Source organism: Felis catus, chromosome A3 (assembly GCF_018350175.1).
Source record: "Felis catus isolate Fca126 chromosome A3, F.catus_Fca126_mat1.0, whole genome shotgun sequence".
Classification (NCBI taxonomy): domain Eukaryota; kingdom Metazoa; phylum Chordata; class Mammalia; order Carnivora; family Felidae; genus Felis; species Felis catus.
The window spans coordinates 36224526-36251245 of record NC_058370.1 but is presented as its reverse complement, the minus strand read 5'-3'; the positions used below and the strand labels follow the sequence as shown (position 1 = coordinate 36251245).

Sequence of the window (26720 nt, the reverse complement as noted above, 5' to 3'; positions counted from 1 at the left end):
CTTCATGTTTAAATTACATTTGGTGGAAGTTTTTAAAAATTACTATTTTTCAAATACTTTAAGCAGAGCAGCAATGAAAACCTAAAAAGAATCTACCTTTACACTGTGTCTAAAAGACCAGCAGATGGCGTCCAGCAAGCCCAGTAGGCAAAATGCTAACCTTTTTCAGACTATTTCCTGCATCCAGGTTATTGTAGGCCTAATTTAGTAATGGCTAATAACAAAACTTGATGGTTCTAATTAATATGATGCTACATAGAAAGAGTAAACTGATAGCGAGAGCCAAGCTGTTTAGGATTTTATAAGCAGCTTAATTGCCTTTTTGTCCTTTGCCTTACTGTCCAGTTCCATCACCAAGAGACCTTCAGTTAGCTTGGAATGTAACAAGCTTCAGCAAGCCTGTCAGAGGCCTTAGTGGTAGAAATTGAAGAGATAATAATCTCTGTAATACAAAGTAAGGGTTGGGAAAGTTGCTGCTTTAGACACAGTAATGCCTTAACTTTAAAGAATATTTGTAGTTTTCAGTAATATACTCAGTGCTTTCCTTTCTTGGTTTTTATATTTCTATGTACTCAGAAGATTATAATATTTTATTAAGGTAGAGATATAGCAAACTTCTCCCCATTCTATGGTTCATTAACTCTTGCTATTCATTCTGTACTAAGTACTATGCTAAAGAAAACTGAACTAAAATTAGCCCAGCTAATCTCAACTATTAGTAGGTCACAGATATGTGTTTGGAGGACATAGACTCTAATTCTGGATGATTTGGCACAAGACTACTGTTAACCCTTTACATACCTGACATGAGAATCAGAAAAACATGCCAGCCTTAACGCATTAGGATAGTTGACCTTGGTGACTCTCAAGTATGCATGATTCACTCAGAATGTTCTTCTCATCCATCATCCTGCACAGGAAATTCTGATTAACTCTACTGCCAGAGCTGGGTCACTAATTCTTGACTTTTGGAAACAGCTTTATAGAATACCAGCCAAGACTACCAGACCAACTCCAAAATCTAAGTTGAGTGCCACAATTCACTATCAGTAATCTTGGAAATCAATCATTTAGTGTTTCCTCATAAAGTGGCCTCATAAAACTGGTATGAAAACAAAATGAGATAAAAATTACGAAACCTTTGTAATAATGCAAGGTATATATTTTTGAAAGAAGACTATATGAAAGCATAATCTGTGGGAAGATTGTCTCTAAGTGTATTTTAAACTTAAAGCATTTCAGTGAGTAAAACTCTAAATGCTATTTTAGTTGAGCTAAAACTTGGTAATTTTACTTCTCTTACCTTCTCTCATATTTCCAAGAGCCCTGTACCTTTTTTGTTTATCAGTGCATTAAAAAAAGATTCAGAAAAGATAAGAAAAAGGCAGTTTCAAGTACACCAAACAGGGGTAGCAAGGAGGAAAAATCACTGTGTTCTCATTTCTGTTGCTGCTTTAGTCCAAGCAAACTTGAAAAGCTCAGTGAATAAACAGCAAGGACTAGTTATTTTTAGGGACCAGCCTGTTACTGATCATCAAACCTGATCATTTTGAGCACATTCTTGTTTTGTTTCAGACTCAGATATCTCTGGTGTCAGTAAAATAGTTCCATCTCACTTGGAATGACTTGACAAGTGTTTTGAGGGAAGGACCATCATGAGATAAATTGCATATAGCTTAATTTCCCACTTCCCAAATTGAATCTCAATATCCCCGCTGCTCAACATCATGAACCTTTGTAAAAGTCAAGAGTTTTAGAAAACCTCGTTAAGTTCATTTGAAAAATGAATTAATGAAGACATTTGGTAATTCTTCACACTGTCCTGAGAAGCAGCATATTATAGGAACTGTAAACAAGGACTCTGGAATATTTACAAGAATATCTGTTGCCAGAGGTACTTGGGTGGCTCAGTTGGTTGAGCGTCTGACTCTATGTTGGCTCAGGTCATGATCCCAGGGTTGTGGGACTGAGTCCAGTGTCCAGTTCAGTGCTGAGCGTGGAGCTTGCTTAAGATTCTCTCTCTCTCCCTCTGCTGCTCTCCCTGGCTCGCACACTCTCTCTCTCCCTCTCTAAAATAAAAAAGAATATTTGTTGCCATAGCATAATTAGGAATAAATTTAACATTGAAACAAATCTCAAATTTCTATCAATCAGAGATCTATCAAATTAGCATGTTTCCATACAAATATTATAAAGCTATCAAAAATGATAATGAAGATTTATATTCTTGGGGGAAGAAAAGATTGTAAAACAGCATGTAAATCGTCATCACATTTTTGTTTAAACTGCAAAGAGAACAGACATTTTTAGTTTTCTTTTCCTTATTTCTATATTTTCTAACTTTATTAAAAAGCAAGCCTATATTATATTTATTAGAAATGGGCAGTTATGCTAATTTTCATTTTGAAAAAAATCCCACAGAAGAATTGAGAAAAAAAAATGTTAAAACTATACCCCCAAAATATGTTTGATTATATTTTAAACCTCCACAAGAAGATATGAACAAAATAAGGAATGCATTACTTCACTATCACATCTAACATCAAATTTCAAAACTGTGTTGTCTTTTTCTTAAAACTAACAATGAGCCTTCGTTAGTAAAGTTTAATGTGTTTTGTCCTGGGAAGTTGGTTTTTCAGCCTATTGGAGACATGTAGTGTGCTGAAAACCTATTAAATGAAAAAAAAAAAAAAAATGAAGGAGGTTAAAGTTACCTGTACCATTTTAAAAGAGTGCCAGTTCCATCAGGCTTGGTGGAGATGGACAGTTATGTATACAGTGTGGTAGTGTTTTTAGGTGAATTAAATGTGAAAACTCTAATAAAAGCGTTTTATAAAGTAAAAAGCCCTCTCTAGATCCTGACCGATTTCCAGACCTCTCAGAATACAACAGAATAATCATTGGAAAATAGTTACCAGCCTCTCACTCCCATTACTCAAATCAACATATGACATATGGAGAATTTGAGGAAATGGGGGCATGTAGGTGTTGCATAAACAGAAGCAACTAGTCATTAGATCAGTCTACATCATTTACTAGCCAGGAAGTCTGTTACTGGGACTCAGTGATACTGACCAATGATGAGTTTTCAACCAAAAAAATAATAATTCCCAGATTTAACTCAACCTAAATGTATAAAAAGATGCATAGATCCTTAAATTATCCTAATGGAAACAAATAATAGACCGTTCAACACAGAGTAAATAAAATGGAGTGCCTCCTTTGTCCTTAACCCATGGATGACCAAAGATTCATTAAGTGTAAGCTAACTTGATGTTAATCCAAGATTCTTCTCAAAGAAGGTTCACAGTACATCACATCACATACTGTGTTTTACATGGAGAGGCTCTTCTGTACAACACTTGCCCAAACATTGCTGTTACAGATCGTAGTTTAATTTATTCTGAATTTTAGTTATTGAGTTCTTCACCCCAACTTTATTATATTTTATGCAGACAACTCTATTTTCTATAAACTATTTCCCTAAAAGTTTATAATTCAGGAAAAAAGCTGACAAATATTGAATTGTATTAGAGATCATGGAGAAGTAAACTGCATAGAAGAAATGCCATCCATCAAAAGTAATGTGACTTGGGGCACCTGGGTGGCTCAGTCGGTTAAGCGTCCGACTTTAGCTCAGGTCATGATCTCACAGTTCATGAGTTCAAGCCCGGCGTCTGGCTGTGTGCTGACAGCTCAGAGCCTGGAGCCTGCTTCGGAATCTGTCTCCCTCTCTCTCTGCCCCTCCCAGCTTGTTCTCTCTCTCTCTCTCTCTCTCTCTCTCTCTCTCTCTCTCTCTCTCTCTCTCTCTCTCTCTCAAAAATAAACATTAAAATTTTTTTTTAAAAAAAGTAATGTGAATTGATAACCTCATGTTGAGAGTTCAGAGGTGTTAGAATCACCCTAAGTACTGATGAAACTAGATATGAATGATGTTATCTTCTAACCCTTTAATTGAAGGTATTTTGTGGACAAAAATATCACATCACGCAACACAAGCCAGGTAACTTTGGTGCAGCTTCTGTCCCTCTACGACGTAATCCTTGCTATAGTTCTTCCCTCACTATTCCAGACCACTGTGTTTTATTGTATCCTCAAATCTCAAAAGCATTTTGTATAGTGAGCTTCACAATGAAATTTAATGATACAATTAATTGTAATAGGCTTTCTCCAAAGATAGAACATAAATATGTCAATAAAAGTATGGTCCCTAAAGGTTTGCAGAAAGTATAGGATACAAGAGCACGTTAGAACAGGAAAAGGCCACAGAAAGCCAACTAGGCCATTGTTTTTTTCTAGTAGTTTAAGTTTTGCAACAAAGTCCTTATATAATGTGAATTTGGACACTGAGAGAAATGGTTTCTAATGCTGGAAATGATATATGTACATAGGCATAACTCTGAGCCGTTTATTTTTAATATACCCAGAACACTGAGGCAGTTGTTCACCTCACTAGCTGTATTTTTTTTTTAACGTTCATTTATTTTTGAGAGAGAGAGAGAGAGTGTGCATGCGAGCAGGGGAGGGGAGGGGCAGAGAGAAAGGGAGAGGGAGTGAGAGCAGACTCCACACGGTGAATGCAGAGCTTGACACAGGGTTTGATCCTACGAACCAGAAGATCATGACCTGAGCCAAAATCAAGAGTCAGACACTTAGCTGACTGAGCCACACAGGCACCCCAGCAGTATATTTTAATCTTGATTTGGAAAGAAGTAAGTTTTGTTGAGATATTTTTCTAATGGCATTCATACAAAATTATTATAACGTAACAGATTGCATGTACCAAATTTCATCTACATGCAACTGGACGTAATTCTTAGTATATCCCACAGATGATGGAGCAGCCCTTATTGTCTGTCTGTGCTCAGAAAGGAACTTGGAAAGTGGGTCTGTTCATACTATTGCAAGTCTATAAGCTAATCACTAAAGCCTAACGAGTGTCCCTTAAATAAAAAAGTTTAAGAAGTCTTTAAAGGTTGTCCAGACAAGTTCCCAAAGCCAACAGATCATCAGAAACAGATTTCCTGGGCCACAGTCCAGGCTTTACAAACCAAAGACAGGAAAGAAATCTGCTTTAATACAAATTAGCTTTGTAAATCCATGCAAGTTATTAGCTCCAATTTCTCCATGTAAACTGGGTAGACCCCTGTGTGGTAGAGTTATTAGTGATAAGGGCAACCACTAAAATCCTGTGCTTCAGGACATAAATGGAAATAGCATTAATTCATCCTAAATCAGAGTCCATGCCAAAATTTGTTTGCTACAATTAGAATCTATGCATGACTCTCCCAATCTCCATTGAAACACCATCACTTACATGTGTCGGAATGCAGAATCTAAGTTCTTACTACATATTTAAGGATTACCATTTGATTCTTCAGTTAAAATAATGACTAAATGTAATTATTTTTAAATCTAAGTTTACTGCGGCTCAGAAAAAGTATAGTTAATTATATAAAGAAAACGATATCTATGCGTGAGCATTTCCAAAGATGTATATAGCTTTTCTAGCAGGTAATGTGGCACCTTTACAATCTTTGACTAAAGGTTTTATTGCTTTGTAAGGTTCTCAAGCCTGACTTCCTGCTATCCCTTTGAGCCTACAACATATCCTTTTTAATTAACAGTAAACTGTATTACACCTAAAAATGTTTTAACAGTCTACTTTTATTAGAGTGCAATATTTTACTTGTGGTGGTTCATAGATAGAACTTGAGGGAGTTGTTTTGTTCCTGTCTTTAATTATTGGCCTTTTCTTAGGTGCACTGATGCTGAAGTACTATGAGCTTTCAGAACTTCTGGAGAGACTACAAAGTTCTGGTTGTTATGGTACCTTTAGTCGGGCTCATACATTTGGGATGGCACAGAATCAAAAGCAGCCCTGTTTTCCAAATGCCTAATAAGGACAACATTTCTGAGCCAGATAGTCCAGTACTTGGACATCCTCAGAAGAGTCACATCCAAGGGAAATAGCAGGCTTGGAATCTTCAGGTAAGTTCGATTTAATCTAGTCAACCAAATGGTATGTTCCAGCAATGGGAAACATAATCTTTAAAAAAAGTACAGAGTTCAGGGCACCTGGGTGGCCCAGTCGGTTACATGTCCAACTTTGGCTCAGGTCATGATCTCGCGGTTCGTGAGTTCGCGCCCTGCATCAGGCTCTGTGCTGACAGCATGGAGCCTGGAGACTGCTTCGAATTCTGTGTTTCCCTCTCTCTCTTGCCCTTACCCCACTCATGGTCTGTCTGTCTGTCTGTCTGTCTCTCCCTCTCTCTCAAAAATAAACATTAAAAAAAATTTTTTTAAGTACAGAGCTCTGGCAAGAAAAAGCTTAAGTTGGTAAGTTACATACCTGTTGTTTTTATTATGACCCATTGCCAAAATATTAATTCTGTAATTGCTTCTAGGAAAGTTTGTTCCATGGAGACCTTTGACACTTGCCTGGCAGAGTCATTTGGATGAAAGGAGAAAGGGCATGCAGTCCATTACTTGTCCTGTCCTTTTCACTAATGTCACCAGGATCATAAATGTATCCAAAAGAGTAGTTGTCTAGTTGACATAAGTCCATCCCAGAGCATACAAATCTGTAACTTGCAAAAGTTTTCTCCTTTATTATTGTTCTGTTTCTTTCCAAGGCAAATAAAACTAATTGTATTTTTTTTATTTTTTATTTTATTATTTTTTAAATTTTTATTTTTAATAAAGTTTTTATTTAATTTATTTATTTATTTAGAGAGAGAGCGAGAGAGCAAGCTGGGGAATGGTGGGGCAGGAGGACAGAGGGGTGGGCGGGGTAGAGAATCCCAAGCAGGCTCCGTACTGACAGCATGAGCCCAGCATATGAAGCTCAATCCCACGAACCATGAGATCATGACCTGAGCTGAAATCAAGAGTTAGATGGTTAACCAATTGAGCTAATAAAATGCCACATACTCCTTCTTTAGTATCTAATATTTTTAGTATCTAATATTTTAGCTTCAAAGTAATGTTACTTTTGAGAGTCGCCGAAATAAGATATAGTTACACAATTCAAGATTATAATCTCTTAACTATAATTCCAAAATCCAATAAATTCTAAAATCTAAAAAGTTTTGTTATAACTCCTTTGGTAGCAAAACTTAATCTTAGCTGACATGAGTCAGTTTACAGTCTTTATTCCACTCAATATGATTAGTTTTACTGCAGAAATACTGTTGTGTTTGATTATGAGCATTATGATTATATTGCTTATGGGTATTAAACACTATATTATTTTGGTTATAGGTGCTAGATGCTGTATTATTTTTCTAAAATTCAAGAAACCCTGAATTATGAAACTGATCTGGCCCCAGATGGAGAACTGTGGCCCTATAATTATGGACCATTTTCTATCTTAATATACCTTTATGACCATCAGATGAGTAATAATGTGCTTTTAATTTTGGCATAAGCTAGGTCAATTTAGGATCTGCTTCTTATAGAAGGACAACCTCTGTGATTTTCCACATTCTTAAGAGGTCTATAATTTTGACTTCTGATAAAACTGTAATGTAATTTCTGATTACATCATTATTTTTTGTTGTTGTTAAGTAGGTTTCACATCCAGTGAGGAGCCCAATGCAGGGCTTGATCTCACGACCCTGAGATCAAGACCTGAGCTAAGATCAAGAATCAGACTCTCAACTGACTGAGCTACCCAGGTGCCCCCCAAAATTACATTATTTTAAATCAAGATTTTATTTATAAATGCTCATAAAGAGAAAGGGAAGAGGGTAGCTTAACGTAATAGACAATTATTTAACACAAAAAAACAGGTAATAAAATATCAGAAGCTTAATGACTTAAAAGAATAACCTTAAGACAAGACATTCTGTGTAAGATTTGTATTTATAAAAGATGTAAGATTTGTTTTTATAAAGGGAGTTTTAGTGGACATGAGCAGCAGGGAGTTAAAGAGTTTATTAGATGCTTGATTTTTATCTGTAAACTCTTCCAGACTGTAATGAGATCATTAGAGAGACAGAATGTGTGTGTGTGTATGTGTATTACTTATGACATTTTTTTTTCCTTTAATTCTTGTCATAAGAGATTGGGGGTCTGCAATAGCCAAATTTTGAAAAAAAAAAGAAAGTAGTTTCTCCTTCTGTGAAAAGAAATACAAGGAATATTATTAATTGAGGTATTCTTGGAAAGTAAAGTTGAGAAAAGAAAACATCTCCTCTACAACGTTAAGGTAAATACAGTAAGAGATTTGGATGTCATTGCTGCAGTAGTTAGAAGTTTCAGAGAGACCAACAATGCCAGTCAAGGAAGCAGAAACAGATATTAAAACAGGTTTAGGGTGAGCAAATGTTAAAACCAGATTTAGGGGCACCTGGCTAGCTCAGTTGGTAGAGCATGTGACTCTTGAACCTGGGATTGTGGGTTTGAGCCCCATGTTGGTATAGAGATTACTTAAAAATAAAATCTAAAAAAAAAAAAAAAAATTTAGAATGAATTAAACATTGATTCTATCAAAGTAATGTGCTGTTATTTGTCCCATATTATTTTTTTAATTTCTACTTTTATTATAGCAAATTGCAAACATACCCCAAAATAGAGAATAGTATATTCAACTCTCTAGTATCCATCACCCAGCTTTCATACTTATCAACATTTTGCCAGTTTTATTTTATCTATCTTTCTGTCCTCACCCCCTTTTTGATATTTTAAATATTTTAAAGCAAGTCCCAAGCTTCAGTATGTCTCTTTAACATTAAACATTAAGACACATACAACCACAAGTGCATTATCACACTGAAAAAGTTAATGGTTAGTCTTTACTACCATTGGATACTCAGGGCCATGTTCAGATTTCCAATTTGTCTTTTAAAAAATCTCATTTTACAGGTGGTTTGTTGGAATTAGAATTCAGATAAGGTCCACACATTGTATTTGATAGATATGTCTCTTTTCAGCCACTCCATTTCCCTTCCCAATCTGCCTCTTTTGAATGCCCCACAATCTGAATTTGGTTGACTGAGTCTTCATTTTGTCATTTAACAAGTTTCTAACTCTCCCATATCTCCTATAATCTGGTAGTTAGATCAGAAGGCCTGCTTTTACTTTCTTTTTTTCTTTGAAAAAGAATACTTCATGGATGTGCTATGGTAGACATTCTAGTAAAATCACATTGTTTCACATATATTGTCTGATCCACTTTCAGTGTTGCTAAGATTAAAGTGCATTATCAGTCTGATCTCTCCATTATAAGATCTATCATAAAATTTATGACCGGGGCGCCTGGGTGGTGCAGTCGGTTAAGCGTCCGACTTCAGCCAGGTCACAATCTCGCGGTCCGGGAGTTCGAGCCCCACATCGGGCTCTGGGCTGATGGCTCGGAGCCTGGAGCCTGTTTCCGATTCTGTGACTCCCTCTCTCTCTGCCCCTCCCCCGTTCATGCTCTGTCTCTCTCTGTCCCAAAAATAAATAAACGTTGAAAAAAAAAAATTTATGATCATTGCTCTAATCTAGGAATTGGCAAACTTTTTTTTCTATAAATGACCATATAGTAAATATTTTAGGCTTTGCAGACCATACAGTCTCTGTTTCAACTATTCAACTATCTATTGTAGCACAAAAGCATTCGTACATGATACATGAGCATGAGCCAAGATTTTATTTACAAAAATAGCGGGCTGGATGTGGCCCATGGGCTGTAATTTGCCAACCACCACAATAGTCTAATACATTATTTCCTTAGGAGTTGCAAAATGATGTTGCTCAAATTCTATCATTGCTTCTCCATTTATGAGCTGGAACAGCTTTACCTCGTCAAGTATTCAGTTTTCCCTCAAAATGCATTTATCAGGAAAAGCAAGATAAATGCTTATTTCCATCTATGAGTTTTTATAAAAGTAAATTTGTGCCCTAACAGCAATGAGGGTTTTTGTTTTTGATGACAATATGAATTCATGAGTTTACATATTACTTGAATTATCTCAAGCTATTACTATCAATATTCTTTTTAATACTCAAATTGTCCCATCTTGGATGCCCTTCATGTTGAGTCCTATGTCTGTTTTTCTCCTGTGCCTTTTTTTTTTAATTTTTTAACATTTATTCATTTATGAGAGACAGGGAGAGATAGAGCATGAGCAGGGAAGGGGCAGAGAGAGGGAGATACAGAATCTGAAACAGGCTCCAGGCTCTGAGCTGTCAGCACAGAGCCCGACGCAGGGCTCGAACTCACAAACTGCGAGATCCTGACCTGAGCCGAAGTTGGATGCTCAACCGACTGAGCCACCCAGGCACGCCCCCCCCCCTTTTTTTTAATGTTTATTTACTTTTGAGAGAGAGAGAGCGCGCTAGCATGGGTAGAGGAGGGGCAGAGAGAGAGGGAGTCACAGAATCTGAAGCAGGCTCCAGGCTCTGAGTTGTCAGCGGAGAGCCTGATGCAGGACTCCCAACTCAGCAGCTGTGAGATCATGACCTGAGCCGAAGTTGGATGTTTAACTGACTGAGCCACCCAGGTGCCCCTCTCCTGTGTTCTTTAATATGACCCAAGTAGATTACTCTTAGGTAAAAAAAAAAAAAAAAAAAAAAAAATCCTCAGTTCATCTTGTATATTTTTTGCCTCAGACCTAGAATCAGTCATTTCTCCCAGGAACCCTGATGGGAGAAAATTTTACCTGTTTATATCTCTTTAAATCACAATTTATAGTGTATGTCTAAATTTGGAATACAGTCATGTAAGTTTTATTATTTTTTTTTAATGTTTTTTTATCCTTGAGAGAGAGTGTGTGTGTGAGCAGGGGAGAGGCAGAGAGGGAGACACAGAATCAGAAGCAGGCTCCAGGCTCTGAGCTGCCAGCACATAACCCGACACAGGGCTCGAACTCACAAACTGTGAGATCATGACAAGCTGAAGTCAGATGCTCAACCAATTGAGCCACCCATGTGCCCCAATTTTATTATTATTTTAATTAAATTATCTGTAACTGCAAAAGCCCATCTGGCAGGCCTATGCATCCAGGAAGTCAGAGCTGTTCATGTGATGGTAGCCTTTGGAAATACGGGTCATAGTGTCAGGAGAAAGAGTTCTAATAGATCTAAACTGACATTTCCACACATATTCTATAAGCCATTTCATTTCTTTTCTTTCAGTTGTACCTTGCTTTGTCTGGATCTAGACTCACAAGTCAGAAAGTTTTGACATCCTAAAAATGATTTGGGAGTCACCAATACTTTCAATGATTTCTTCTTTGATTTTGTAGATTTTATAGAGATACTAGCCAAAAGATGTGGTTACTGGTCTCACTACCCAAGCAAGACTCTTAGAGGTGCTGATGTGGCATTCTGCTTTTGAAATGTTACATGTCACTGTTATGTATTGAAATGTTTTTTTAACTGGAGAAACCATTTTATCGATCACAGTTTTCTATTATGATTTGTGTTTTGGTGTATGTGTCACAAAGTATAAAATAATGTATAGAAGTCACTTCACTAAGGTTTTGTTTAAATGTATGTCACAGATTTTGCTGAATCTAAAATAACCATTGAAATAATATTTAAGTACCTTGGCTGTTCTTGGCATAAGATGAAAGATTTTTTTCCTCGTCTTGTAAAAAAGGATCACTGTAGTTTATTGCAGGGAGAAAACTAGCCATCATTGCCTTCTCTTTAGTTGGGCCCAGTTGCCATGGTTACAGTCCTTTAAATGGGGAGGAGTGGTAACCGAAATAACACTGAATAATATCCCCTCCTCCTCTTCACCTCTTCTTTGCACATCTTCACACCACCTTCTCAGTCTATAGCACACTGTGCCATCGTCTGCTTCAGGTAGTCCTGTAGTGAGGTAGTCCAATTAGTTTTATTTATGCTAAATACTGTCCAAGTGATTGGCATAATTAGCATATTCCTGAAAATAATAATTGGCTGAACTTTCACCTTCAAAGCACCAAACCTCAACAGACAAGGTCCATGACCTGAAATTTTTATTTTTTTCACATGTTATTAAAGTGTCAGGATTTTATGCTGCAAGGCACGCTACTTATTTACAACCTTGTTAAGGAAGCTAGTACAAGTGCAAGTACACTTGTTATAATATTTTATGGTATTCAGACCCTTGGAGATAGAAATTGCAAATCAGATCCTGTCTTTCTCTTTGTCAAACAGCATATTCCCTGATTTTTGTACTTACTGTCATTAACCAAAGTCTTGGAGAGGATTATGGTAGGACATCAAAACTGACAATCATTAATTGAGAGAATGAACTACAAAAAACTAGCTCTGACTTTAGTCAAACATTGAAAACATGGTTTATTCTTTGGTACAATGTGCTGGGCAGATTTATACAGCTAGAGCTAGACTGTACATTAAAAAGTGGGTCTACATTTGGGAGACCTAACAGTTATCATATTTCATAATTATTTATAAGCAGGATTTGATGTAAGTGTATCTATGTTTAGACCTAAAGGTTTCCAGAGTTATAGAAAAAACATAACATTAAATCTTGATGTAAGAGAATAAAAACATTTGGGTTTTTTTTTTAAGACTCAGAATTTTATAATGAGTTTCATAATATAGCATTTCTTTTCTAGAAGCATGTCATACTCAAATAACTACTGTAAGCTTTGTAGCTATTATGTTGTTTTGCATTCCAAAATCATTCAAATATCAGTACTTTTTTTTGGAGGGATTCATTGAGGAACAAAGGAGTGAATGCTTAGTCTAAGTGGATTTACATTTTTCATTTTCTGGAGGCTTGTGCCAGTTGATAATTCCTTTTTCTAAAGAGGGAGCAGAGTGTCAAAATAGTAAACTGCATTCTATTAAATATTTTGGAATTATTTCTCTAAAATGTTTTACTTTTATTTCTTATAGAAAGAAGTATCTTTGAATCTGAGCTTCATATTGAAAGAAGAGATGAAAAACACCAGCTGGATTAGAAAGAACTGGCTTCTTGTAGCTGGGGTGTCTTTCATAGGTGTCCATCTTGGAACATACTTTATACAGAGGGCTGCAAAACAATCTGTAAAATCTCAATCTAGAGGCAAACAAAATGAGTATTGAAGAATGAAGGAAAAATAAATACCTGGAATTATTACCATGTCATTAAGTCATTCCATGCTGATAAGTTTCATAAACCTGGAGCTAATTTTATAGCCACAGTGCTGCATATTCAAGACTTTCATTCCTTGAAGAATAATTTTTTTTCTAAATGTCAAAACCCATGACAATGCAATAAACAGAAAAATATGGTTGACAAAATAAAAGCCATCCTCACCAATTATCACCCAAAGTAAGATGTCTCGTTTAGAAGCTAAAAAGCCATCGTTCTGTAAAAGTGAACCACTGACAAGTGAGAGAGTCAGGGCCACACTTTGTGTCTTGAAAGGCATCCTAACATCGAGCTATGGCCCTTCAGGTAGGCTGAAGCAGCTGCACAATGGCCTTGGGGGCTGTGTGTGCACAACCTCACAGTCGTCAGCCCTGCTCACTAACCTTTCCGTCACCCATCCCATCTTAAAGATCCTAACAACATCCATGCAGAATCATGTGTCGTGCTTCAGTGACTGTGGCTTATTCACAGCCATTCTTTGCTGCAATCTGATTGAAAATGTTCAGAGAATAGGCTTGATGCCCACCACTGTTATCAAATTAAATAAGCATCTTTTGAGCCTCTGCACCAGCTACCTCCAGTCTGAGTTCTGTGCTTGTCGAATTCTAGTCGACTTCAGTAGTACTCAGACCCTCCTTTGCCTGGTGCGCAGTATAGTAACAAGTAAACCTGCCTGCATGCTCACCAGACAGGAAATAGACCATATTAGTGCTTTGATTCTGAGAGCCTTTTTGCTTACAATTCCAGAAAACACCAAAGACTGCCTCATTTTAGGAAAGAGTATAATTGTGCCTTTAAAAGGTCAAAGAGTTACAGATTCTACTGTATTACCTGGAATACTTCTTGAAATATCAGAAGTTCAATTGATGAAGATCTTACCTATCAAAAAATCAGACACCTTCAAGGTGGCACTCTTCTGTGCATCTTTATCTGGAGATCTCTCTGACACTGGAGAAGGAACTGTAGTGGTCAGTTCTGGGGTTTCTCTTGAAAATGCAGTCCTGGACCAGTTGCTTAACCTAGGAAGGCAGCTAGTTAGTGATCACATAGATCTAGTCATATGCCAAAAAGTTGTGCACCCATCTTTGAAACAGTTTCTCAGTATGCATCGCATGATTGCCATAGACAGAGTCGGAGCAGCTCTCATGGAACCCCTGAGTAAAGTGACAGGTAAAAAGCACCTTCAGCCTTTGCCTCTTACACTTAATAAATCACACTTTTTTTGAGCAGAGATATTCTTGGTGTGTGTCACTGTGAACATCTTGAAAAATTTTAGAAGCCGCCAACTTTATAGCATATGTTAACATTTCTGGCAGCAAAGGTTTCTCATAAAAGATATCCTATAACATTCACTTACTGAAAGTTGAGTGATTATGGCTATTTCTATGTATTTTCCTGCCCCCCAAAGGACAACAGAATCTGTTATGACGTAAAACTATTAACCCCCCCAGGTATCTTACAGTATTGAGAAGTTTAACCACCTCATAATCATTAGGTCTTTCATACTTAACACAAAACTGAATTTTACAAACCTCTTAAATCACATTACATTCTGAAGGTAGTTTTGCAACTAAAAGATCCCCTTTCTTAACTACTGTACTTCTGCCTAAATAGTTCTTAATTAGGAGTGGGTGGGTGGGTATGTACACGCACTAGCTTTAAATATCTGATATTTCCAGCTGAGCTCCTTAAGAATCAGGATCGTCTTTTATTTTTAGCACTGACAACAGGCCTGGTCCCCAGTAGGTGTTCTAAGACATTTGTTTTTAACTAATATATTTGGTAAGATACAGAATTGTAACAGGCAAGAAATTCACTGTATTTTGTAAATTAAAATCAGACATAAGATTGATACTCACTTATTACAGCCAAAGAAACATGACAACGTGAAGAGTTCGTGATTTGAGCCACTTTCAGTATCCCTTTAATTGCATCGACAACATACCAAAATTGATCATTTTGATCAATTGCAACGTTTATCAGACTTTAAGCCATTGTTAAAGTTCACTATATTTAGTGTTATTATAACTCATCAAAATGTAGTAGTGTGTATGCCAGTATTGAACACCTAATATCTCTGGATTATTGCCCTACCTCTATAAGGCTGTCCCATGATTGTCAAAGTGGAAATTATGAAGAAATAATGGAAATAGTTCTATGGAACTCACTGATGTTCTGGGTCAGACCCATAGCTTTAAATATTTATTGATTTTTCATGACTTTTCCAGCTGTGAATATTGGGTATTACAGGTTATTTAGTCAGTTTTTAAAATATGAAACATTTTGATATAGAAACAATAGTGTATGTGGGCACAGGGTTTCTATACCAGCCCACAGTTCTTATTTATCCCACATATAACTAGAACATGGTATTAATAGCCAGAGCTTTAGTCCTGGATCTTGGGAGCAGAGAGACCTTGTGAGATAAAAAGGGGAAAAACTATACCAAGCCCATGGCTCAGGTAAACTATATTTTCCACCTTCCTGAGTGTATCTAGGTTAACATTACCTATTACCTCCTTTCTCCCCCTTCAGACAAAATTCCTCTTTATCGATGATCTGGGGTTATTGTGCATAGGCCATTGGTGTGTTTGAAGCTTGTCATGGAGTACAGAACATTTAATATCTGATTTGTTTTGTGAAGTAGGCATTACTGTTCCCATCTTACTGTCATATGGGGAGGCCCACCCAGACATCAGAGACTCTGACATCAGAGACTTGCTTCCTGTCCAGTGGCACATAAGCAGTAGAGCCAGATCCTCTCAGATTCTTTGTTGTGTCCAAGTGAAATACATATCTCATAGGCATTTTTTGGTAATCCCTAAATTTTAGATTACTCAAGTATTCCTTATTCTTTGAGGCTTTAGAAGAAAAGAATATTCAAATAAGTGTAATTGTTCAGGGATTACTTTCTGGGTTCTTGCAGATTTGTTAAGCTCCCAGAAAATGGATGCACATTTTTGTGTGCTTTTCTAGAGTACAAGATAGCTCCTAACAGGTGTTCAAAGAAGTCTGTAAAGTGAAAGAACCTCTGCTTTAGTGTATATCATTTTAAAAGCAGACTACTACCTATTTTGTAGGTTTTAGAAAATGCGTCTTGTTATTTAGTCTACATTTCATGTTTCAAAGTGTATGCTTAGGGGCTTTTAGGAATCCATTGTACATGATTGTACGTTCCATCTTTACTCATACCTTTTGTGTTTTCTAAACTTTAAAAAATAGGAACACAGCCTATTGGTTCCCTAGGCTCAATCTCTCCTAGTAGTTATGGAAGTGTAAAAGATTTGTGCACTGAAAAATTTGGCTTCAAACATTTTCTTCATCTTATTCCTAATGAGGCAACTATCTGCAGCTTGCTGCTCTGCAACAGAAATGACACTGCCTGGGATGAGCTGAAGGTAGGTAACAAACTTTGAATTCCATTGTCTAGGGGCTGAAACAGGGATTAAATAGTCAGACACAATAGTTATCTTCACATAGCTGAGCTATGCATTTTGTTTTTCATAACTTTCCTAGGTGATTTAGGAAGCAACAACAAAAATGAGAGAATTAAAGTCACAAGTAAGCTGATTTAATTGCCTGTGATATTACAGTAGACTTAGCAAGTGCTACCAGTTATTATTTCTAGTATTTACAAGCAATCTAAAGGTCCTTGACATGTGAACTTTTCTTAGTAATTAACTTGAATTGTGTATACCTTGATGCTAATGTGTATGAACAATTCACTTAGAAAATGAGTTCCCCAGCCATACCCATCCACCTCTTAAGAGTTTCTTGTTTTCTACCAGCAATAACACATGCAACTTTTATGAGTATTGGTCACAAACTTGATTCATATATACTCAAGGATATGTCCTTGGTAAATATGAAAGGGCTCTCTTTATTATTATTATTATTACTACTACTACTACTGGGTTGTAGCTATATTATTTCCATAGCAGCCTGAAATAAATTCTATAGCATGTATATAACTCATTTATTTAGACTGAAATAATCTTTTTGGTAGAAATACTAGCAAACCTTACTGACCCAGTTATTTTGAGGACATCCATTTGTCAATCTCAGTTTGAGGAGCTAAGTGCATATGAAAGATGATATTAATCCTGCCCATGGAAATAAACATCTGGCTAAAGTATTTTTCTTTAATCTCTAATCTTTATTGTTTCAAACTGTATTCATCACATTACAACCTTGGCAACACAAGTTTTGTTCTTTTGCAATTAAAATCCAGCTCTTTGAGTCTACTAAGTTCCCTTGAAAAATGGTTATAGTTCTTTGTGTATCTCATGTTGATGTCTGATTCTGATGATTCATCTCTTTTTTAGCTCACATGTCAAACAGCACTGCATGTTTTGCAGTTAACAATCAAGGAACCAAGTGTTTTGTTGGGAGGTGGCTGTACTGAAACTCATTTGGCAGCATATATCAGACACAAGGTAGGTTAGATAGTCCTGTTCAGATTATCTGAATTCCCAGCAACATTTGTTTTTATGAGACAATAAACCAAATCATAATACCCTGGAGCTTTTAATGCTTAATTTCTCAGTAGTTCAAATCAAATATTGTATTTGAAAACATGAGGAAAATAACATTTACAAATATAAGGTAATATCTTTATTACACTATTATTAATCCAGCCCTTTACCAAATGATCACATTCTTTGAGTATTGTCTAAATATTGCATGTTGAAATGAGCGTTCTGTTAAATGGGAGTTGTACTCGACATTTCAACTGCTGTGGTCCAATAATAATTGATATTCATAATGAAAGTGTTAAGATTCCACAGAATACTTCATACCTACCGGACTGTCAAGAAGACTTAATTTCATTTAATAAAGCATTCCAAGTATTAGATTCTATTATGATTTTTTAAATATTTTTTTAAAGTTTATTCATTTATTATTTCTGAGAGAGAGAGAGAGAGGGTGCACAAGCACTGGAGGGGCAGAGCGAGAGGGAGACACAGAATCCGAGGCAGGATCCAGACTCTGAGCTGTCAGCACAGAACCTGACACAGGGCTCAAACCCATGAACCACAAGATCATGACCTGAGCCAAAGTCAGAAGCTTAACCAACTGAGCCACCCAGACATCCCAGATTCTATTATGATTTTTAAATTGGTATCTGTTTATAATATAAATTCTATCAAGTGGAATATTTTTTATTCATTTAGGAAACTATGTCCTGATAATACCTAAATTTAGTCCATTATGGTTCTGATTATTTCATAAATGCTGGCTTTTTGAAAACAGATACAAAAAGGTATGTTTCCCACATATTTGCAGTTGATTCTTTGATTGGTCAGGAGTGTTATGAAGAGACTGCAGAGCTTCTGGTGGCTGACTAGGTTAGAGAGACAGTGCACATTTTTTACACATGTGCCCCACCCTACTTCCCAAAATGATTTAAAATCTAAAAGTTATCAGAATATACATCACAAAAAACAAAATCAGTGCCCATCTATTGATGCAATATAGTCTGCAAATGGGATTGAGTAAACTAGAAAAGGTTTTTTGGAGGAGGAAGGTTTTCTAAGTAGAATTTTGAAGAAACAATACAGTACTGAAAATCTGGGGAAAGAACATGCAGTAGAGGCCATCTTATGTGGTTCACACATCCTGAGCCGAAAAAGAAAGTGGTCACTGCTTTGAAGTGGGTTGAATATGGGTTTTTAGCTATCATTCAATTATTAGTTTGCTAATATATTACTTTTTCTATCATTAAATCTCTAGGATAAACTTTTTTAGAATGGTGGAACAAACAAAAAACATTTACTTCTCATTAAAGAGATTATTTATTTTAAAACCTTGATGTGAAAATTGCACATGTCCCTAAATGGCTTTTGTCTTAATAATCATGTGTGTTCTCATTTTAAACAAATCTCAAACAGTTGGCTAAATAAGTACTTCATTTGGACATTAGCCTTAAGGAACCTCCTCCTGTGTGTATGAAAACCTGTAATATATGCATTATGCCATGTCCTTCATGTATTGAGGAGACACTACCGAGCAGTCATTCATAGTAAGCCAATGATGGGGTTTATTCTGATTCATTCTTTCTGATAACATGACTAGCATATATTTATACTATAATCAACCAGATTAAGGGATTATAGCCTGGACAGCTGACCCATAGTTGCCCATTAGCATTGTGCTAAACTCCTAAGGAAATTGAACACAAGTAGTAACTTTATGATAAAGGTTTGTTCAAGTATTTTATCTTTCAGAAAAATTTTTATAACATTGCTCTGTGTTTTCAATGGTTTTATTACTATTTAGATTTGTAATGAGCCCGAAAGCATTCTCCAAGATGATGGGTGTACTCAAACAGAACTTCAGCTCCTCACTGAAGCATTCTGCAGTGCACTAGAATCTGTTGCTGGCTCTCTAGAACATGATGGAGGTGAAATTCTTACTGACATGAAGTATGGACACTTTTGGTCTGCTCAGCCAGAGTCTCCCTCTGTTGTTGACTGGCCAGATTTGCTTTCAAGATGTGGCTGTGGACTATACACTAGCCAGGAAGAACTCCGCTGGTCTTTTTTAAAGAGTACTCGTCATCCCTTTGCACCACAAACCTGCCTCCCACATGAAGCTGTGGGCTCAGCCAACAACCTGACCTTGGACTGTTTTACTGCTAAACTTAGTGGCCTGCAGGTGGCTGTGGAGACAGCCAACTTGATTTTGGATCTTTCATATATCATTGAAGATAAAAACTGATAGAACAGCATGTTTATATTACAAAAACAAACAAAAAAACCTAGTCAGGTAGTCAGTTAAGAAAAATAATGTGCATATTTTTTCTCTCCCAAAGCCCTCTTCTGCATATTTGGATAGGTTATTCATAAAGTTATAGATACATAAGGAAAATATATGATTCTTAAATGGAAATACCATAGAACATTAAAAACATGAAGTATTACTAAAGATATTATAGTTATCTTAGGGATTCCACAGATGCCACTGTATGTTCTAAATTGGTGTTGTTATTGTGACATCATTCTAAGAATATACAGAAATTAAAAAAACTTCCTAATCTATGCTCTAGTTTGGTTATACTAAACTGATGTTTCACCAAGGAATATAATTTGAATTTTATGCAAATGCAATCAATGTATTGATAAATTGAAGATGAAATACAGAATGCAGCTTGAGGAGTAAGTATGGAGCTGTAACAGATGTTATATTAAACCTTAAACATTTTGAAAATTTTTGGAAAATTAAACAATGTAAGAGTCAGATTTGTAGCCATGTTAGAAGGAAAAAGAGTTTTTAAGCAATTTCCTCCTATATTCTTGCAATGCAAAATAATTTTTACCCTGAGCCAAAGAAAAAATTGTAGTACACAGTAATGCAACATAAAACTATGAAAACTTGAGTGTACCTTATGCTTCATAAAACAGTCTCTTAAATTTTACTTTTTATTATTAGAGTCAAATGGAAGGACAGTGTGGTAGGCAGCCTCTAAGACGGTCCTAGTGACCTCTCCCAACCCTGGGTTTCAGGACCTTGAACAGTCCCCTGCCCTTGAGTGTGGGGTGGATGTAGGGACTCCTCTGAGTTTCTCCCCCTTGTGAACAGGAATGTCTTATTGGAGTTCTCCCATGCTCAATCCATCATTGTATGTTGGGAGTGGAGGGCAGATGACTTGTCCCATTAGCTTCATGAGTCTACAGATTGAGAGGAGCTGTGTTGCAGAATCTGGACTTAACAAATTACACCTGAGGAGCTTCACCCAACCTGACCTGATTTCAGTGATAAGATTCTGGACTTCAAGCTGATGGTGTAATACGATGAGACTTTTGGCAATCTGGGGAGTGTGTGAATGTATTTTGCATTTGATACATTAGAGGCAACCTCTAAGATGGCTTCAGTGATGTCACTTCCTGGTAGTCCACCCTTTGGGTGTGCATGGGACCTAAAAACTAGTTTTTAATGAGTATACAGCAGAAGTGATGGGATGTCACGTTGTAGAAAGATGGGCTTCTCTCTTGATCTCTCACTCTCACCCTGATTAGAGGCTACCTGCCGGGTTGGGAATGCCTATAGAGAGACCCACATAGCAAGAAACAGGGCCTTCGAGCCAACAGCACATAAGGAACTGAATCCTACCAACAACCACAAGAATTCTTTTAGAAGCATATCCCCCCTAGTGGAGCCTAAGCAGTAACCCCTGCCACTGCAACTACTAGAAAGACCCTAAAGCAGAGAACCTAGCTAAATTACTCCCAGATTGATTCCTGACCCACAAAATCTGTGAGATAATAAATCTTAAGTCTTGGGTATAATTTGTTATGCAGCAATAGACATCTAATAAAGGCAGGAGCAAAGGCTTATTTATAATTACATACTGAAAACTTGGTCACACAATGGCAAAAAGCTTTCTTGATGCCATGCCTCTGCGTTTTCACCATCACTACAAACATAAAGGCACTGTTCTTTATCATACATGCTTACAATGGGGTTTTACATTCACTTAAGAAAGTGTGTCACGTGGGAATAGGAGAATTGCCCTGGGTCTCCCTGGCCTTCTACTGCATTTCCAAGTTACTCAAAAAAGGGATGCCACGCTGAATCTCTCCAGTTGATCTTAGAGGTTAAGAGCCTCCACTTCCCATGATAGCCATTAACTCTGCCATTTTTATTTAGCTTTGCCATAAAATTCAGTTACATACCTTGGTGAAACATCCATGCTCTCATTTTGAATATGTCATAAATTTGTTTAAATAGTCTCATGAAGTCATGTTTCCTGAAGTTGTGTACAAGCCTTACTAGAAAATACTGTAAATAATTTTTTTTAAAAAGCAATTCCTTAACAGATGAAGGAAATCATCAAACTCAGATGGTAAAATATGAGATGAAAATTCATGATGCAAATAGTTGCAGAGGAGCTCATTTTGACAGAAATAAATGACAGAAACAGCAACTAAGTTAAGCCTCAGACCATGTTTTGTGACTGTAAGACTGAGGTCTGAATATCTCATTACAAGGTTCCTCGAAGACAACCGGAAACCCTGACCACTACAAAAAAAGGAAAGGGAGAATAATGCTCAAGAGAATGAAGTCAGGGACGGCTGCTCACGACTTCTGTGGGACTTACAGGACGTGTAGCATTCAGGTTTACTAAGCCGTAGGTGTCCAACAGGATTAGCATCCTATTTATCAAAAGAGGTTAGGATTTTGGCTGCAAGGAAAATATTGGAAAATGAAAGCAAATTAAAGGAATCTTCTAAGTCAAAATACTTGTTTGATTTTATAAATACCCCAGTCCTTAATTCTTCCATTTGTACTATATTAAATAATCTCTACTAAAACATAAAGGTATTTTAAATCATTAGAGTGAAGTGTTTTCCCCAGAATGTTTAAATTGTATATTGTCTTTTAGTTGCATATAAATCTTTTATTATCATAGTATCCTTGAGCTCATTTAGTTTGTATAATCAAAGCTAGTTAGGCATTTCACCTGATAGTAGAAAAAATTTAAGTACCTTTGTAAGATCCATCATATCCTATATTCTTACACTGTGAATAATTCTTTGGATAACTTTAAAATAAAACAATATGGGGGCACCTGGGTGCCTCGGTCAGTTAAGCTTCTGACTCTGGACTTTGGCTCAGGTCATTATCTCATGGTTTAAGCCCCAAATCAAGTTCCATGCTGACAGTGCAGAGCTTGCTTGGGATTCTGTCTCTCCCTCTCTGCCTCTCCCCTGCTTGTTCTCTAATAAAAATAAACTTAAAAAAAATACCTCCAAAAAATAAAATAAAATATTGTTTACAGTTACATAAACTATACAGGTTATTAAGAGAATCATGTACAAAAATCACTTGCATAATTAACACAGGCCCTGTCAAACATCCAATCAGTTATTCATTCCTTCCTGATAATCTTGGGGGAATAGTCAAGGAGACTAAACACTTCTTATAGGGCTCTGTTTCAGCTGTCTAAATAAACCTATCTCTTGATCTGAAGGAAAAGGCAAGCTTAAACATGTGATATCTTTATAATTTTTTTTATCATGTAGTTAAGTGTTTCCGCTTAATAACTATGGTATCCCATAATCCTTGGAAATTTTTGCCACTTACAAAATTTGATTTTAAATGTATCTAGACCCAATGTCAGCTTGTGTCTTTAGATTACAAGTAAATTTATATACTTATTAAATATACAGTAATACTCATAAAAGCAAATGCAGTCCCTGAAAACTACTCCTACATATAGATCAAGCCTTTTATTGGAGAGATAATTAGTAAGAAAAGCACTAAAAGCAGTGCCATACCATTACCTGTAATAAATTGTGACTTTAGAGGGAAATCAATCAACTTGATAATTTCCTATTAAGAAATCACACTGAGAAAATATTTATAACAAAAATCCTAGTTTAGCCCTGTAGCTTTTGCTTGAAGTATTAAAATTTCATTTTGACAAGTGTTAAGTGACTTCTTTTTGTTTGCCAGACACAACAGTCAATGGTATTAGAAGTATTAAAAAAAAAAAAAAAGATTTATTCACGGTCCCTGACCTCAAGGAGCTGATCACCTAGCCAGTGACACTTTTTTTTAATATTATTTTTATTTCTTAAAAAGCAATTGTATAAAATTATTACATAATTATTCAAATCATTCATAAACATTATGTGGTAATAGAAAATTTTTAAAATGTGAATCACACACAAACAAGGAAAATAAAGTCAAATGTAGTCCCATTACCCAGAAATAACCACTGTTAACATTTTATATGCATCTTTTCAGTTTGTTTTCTGTATATGCTTTGCCAAAATGTATTAACATAGGATGTTGCTTTAGAATCTGTTCCTTTTACCTAAGATGCACGTCATAAACATGTACAATCACTACATATTCTACTACTACATCATTTTTAATTCCTAAAGAAATTTCAGTTGTAGAGATTCTACCATAATTTAGCCAATGAGCTTTTATTAGTATACTTTTAGCTGGTTTTAATTTTTGTACCAGTATAAGCAAAAACTCAGTGAACATCTTGTATATATCCTTTTCTCATATCCAGATTACTTCCTCAGGATAAGTAAATAGAATTATGATTTCTGGGCCTAAGTATTTATATGAAATGGAAAGACTATATTAATGTACATTGTCTTAATTAAGTCTTCCAGAAATGTTGCATCAAAATACTCTGACCATAGTGTGTACAAGTACTCGTTTTCCTGAACTTTGGCCAGCACTAGTTTTTTGCCAACTTAATAGCTGAAAATGGACTCCTTTTAATAATTTGCATTTTTAAAATTATTAACGGCATAGACATTTTTTATACATTGTTGGCCAATGTTGTCCTTCTTTAGTAAATCTTTTCTTAATAGCCCTTCCATGTTTCCTATCAGTAAGTTAATTTTCCTCATCTATATTTATATTTATCTTCTGCACATTATTAAAGATATGTACATATCAGAGAGGTAAGTTTTTAAAGCAAATGCATAACCTTTCTTCGTGGTCTCAAATTTCCAACCAGCTGCACATGCCCAAGTAAATGTGGCACAGTTTCTATTGATTTGTACTAACTCACACAAGCAGCAGCAAAACACCTATGTAGCGTGAAGAATATAAAATAGTGGACAAACTATTGCCCCTGCCTGTGAATACCATCTAACCCTGTGATAAAGCATCTGTGACATGGATGCTGTAGGACTTGGGTAGGGCTGCCATTAACAAATTACCACAAACTTGGTGGGCTTACAACAACAGAGATTTATTCTCTCACTGTTCTGGAGGCTAGAAGTCTGAAATCAAGATGTCGTCAGGGCTACACTGCCTACAGGGGCTCCAGGGGACAATCATTCCTGCCTCTTCTAGTTTCTGGCGGCTGTTGGCAATCCTTGGCATTCCTTGGTTTATACACCCAACCCGGCAATCTCTGCCTCCATCTTCACAGGCCTTCTCTTCTCTCAGGGTCACAAATCTCCTTTTCCTTTCTCTTAAGAAACTAGTTATTGCAGGGGCACCTGGTGGCTTAGTCGATTAAGCGTCCGACTTCAGCTCAGGTCATGATCTCACAGTTCGTGGGTTCAAGCCCCGCTTGGGGCTCTGTGCTGAGCTCAGAACCCGGAGCGTGCTTCGGATTCTGTGACTCCCTCTACCCCTTCCCTGCTTGCACTCTCAAAAATAAACTTTCTCTGTCAAAAATAAACAAACATTAAAAAAAAATTTTTAGGCCCACCCGAAATCCAGAACGATGGCATCCTAAGATCCCTAATTACATCTGCAAAGACCCTATTTTCAAATAACACCACATTCGCAGGTGTGGGGCCTAGGGGGCAACACCATTCAACTCACTACAGACGGTAAAAAATGCCCAAGATGTAAATCTTCCTTCCCCAGGTTACAGTTGTGCAGGGAGTAAAGTATGCCCAACTTGGACAGAAGTACCAATGCCAGGTTTTACCACCAAACATTTCAAGTCATTTCTCCATTTATTGTTTTTTAATTATAATCAAAGTGCAATCTCTTTTGCCCCCTTTTTGCCTTAAATTGCCCTACGCCTGACATTGTCTTCTACTTGGCATCTCTATCTGCATCACCTTCACACTTACTCTCCTTCCCCAGGTATCACATATAAACTACTCATTGGATACTGTTCTATACTTTGTCTATGCTCATGTAATTTACATACAAACACATAGACAAAAAATGTTTACATTACTAAGAGAGATCGTTGTATATAACTTTGCTTTTTTCAGAAATGTCTCCAAGTCAACTGAAACTGATCTCATTCATTATTTTCACGGTCACATAATATGCCTTTACAAGTTGTGATGTTGCTGTCCCCTTTGCTAGCCTGGTGCACCCATCCCTAAATGCTGTGAGTATCCTGGCCGCTGATGGCTTACATCTAACCCCTTCTCCAGGGAACTTCTCTAAACCCAAACAAGCCTTCCCAGGGAGATTATGCCTGAGAGATCACTATCTGACCCTGTCCTGTGTGTGTGTGTGTGTGTGTGTGTGTGTGTGTGTGTGTGTGTGTGTGTGTGTGGAGGGGGGGGGGACACTCAGCCAACAACTTTGTACACATATTCTTACCTAATTATGTTTTCCTTTATAAGAGTGAGGTCCTCAAGTGATTCTAATGAGTAAGGAGTTAGGTCACAAAAAAATGTACCATTTAATAAATACTGCCTAATTGTTTTCCAGAAAACTATAACAACTCACATTTCCACCATCAATGCAGGAGAGTATGATGTCCCGTAACCTCTTCTCCCGCTTAGTGTCTCTGTCTATAACATGTTTACTGTTTTTCTCAATTTTAAAGTTCCTGATTATGAGTGAATTTGAGCATTTTAAAAATACATTACAACTTCTGTTTCTCATCCTACATGTGAAGAGCTTCAAAGTCACCACTACATCCTAATTAACGAGTAGAAAGCTGAACTGCAAAATCAACAACCATTTTTGGTGTAAATCTGTAAAACTGTACCTGTAAAAGGTAATCCTGATCACCAAATCCCAATTGTGTGTCTAGCTGTGGGGAGGTTCCCACACCAACAGGCAATTCTCCAGACACCAGCTGCATGTCCTACAATTCAACTCAATCCTGACACGATCTACCTGGATAGGGTCAGATTCCAAAGGAGAAGGGTTCAGTTCTACATTACTGCCCCTCCCCCCC

The 26720-nt window shown here is 36.7% G+C and overlaps 1 protein-coding gene and 1 long non-coding RNA gene across 6 annotated transcripts in view; one reads left to right on the top strand and one right to left on the bottom strand.

Moving 5' to 3' along the window:
- Nucleotides 1-6717: 6717 nt before the first annotated feature.
- Nucleotides 6718-26720, bottom strand: part of LOC109498082 — a 95449-nt gene continuing 75446 nt past the window's right edge. For 3 of the 5 annotated variants that reach the window (XR_006595375.1, XR_002154665.3, XR_006595374.1), the window contains exons 2-5: nt 26529-26659; nt 13961-14100; nt 11537-11805; nt 6721-6880 (exon numbers count right to left, since the gene is read on the bottom strand). This is a non-coding gene — a long non-coding RNA (uncharacterized LOC109498082). Of the gene's footprint in view, nt 6881-11536; nt 11806-13960; nt 14101-14940; nt 16305-26528; nt 26660-26720 lie in introns of those variants that run through there. The other 2 variants (XR_002741049.2, XR_006595373.1) reach the window with 2 other exon arrangements.
- MKKS (MKKS centrosomal shuttling protein) lies at nt 13213-22011 on the top strand. Its single transcript, XM_019826834.2, has 4 exons — nt 13213-14251; nt 16304-16479; nt 17407-17517; nt 19361-22011. Exons 1-4 carry the CDS (start codon nt 13267-13269, stop codon nt 19799-19801), a joined length of 1713 nt encoding a protein of 570 aa, XP_019682393.1. The 5' UTR covers nt 13213-13266; the 3' UTR covers nt 19802-22011.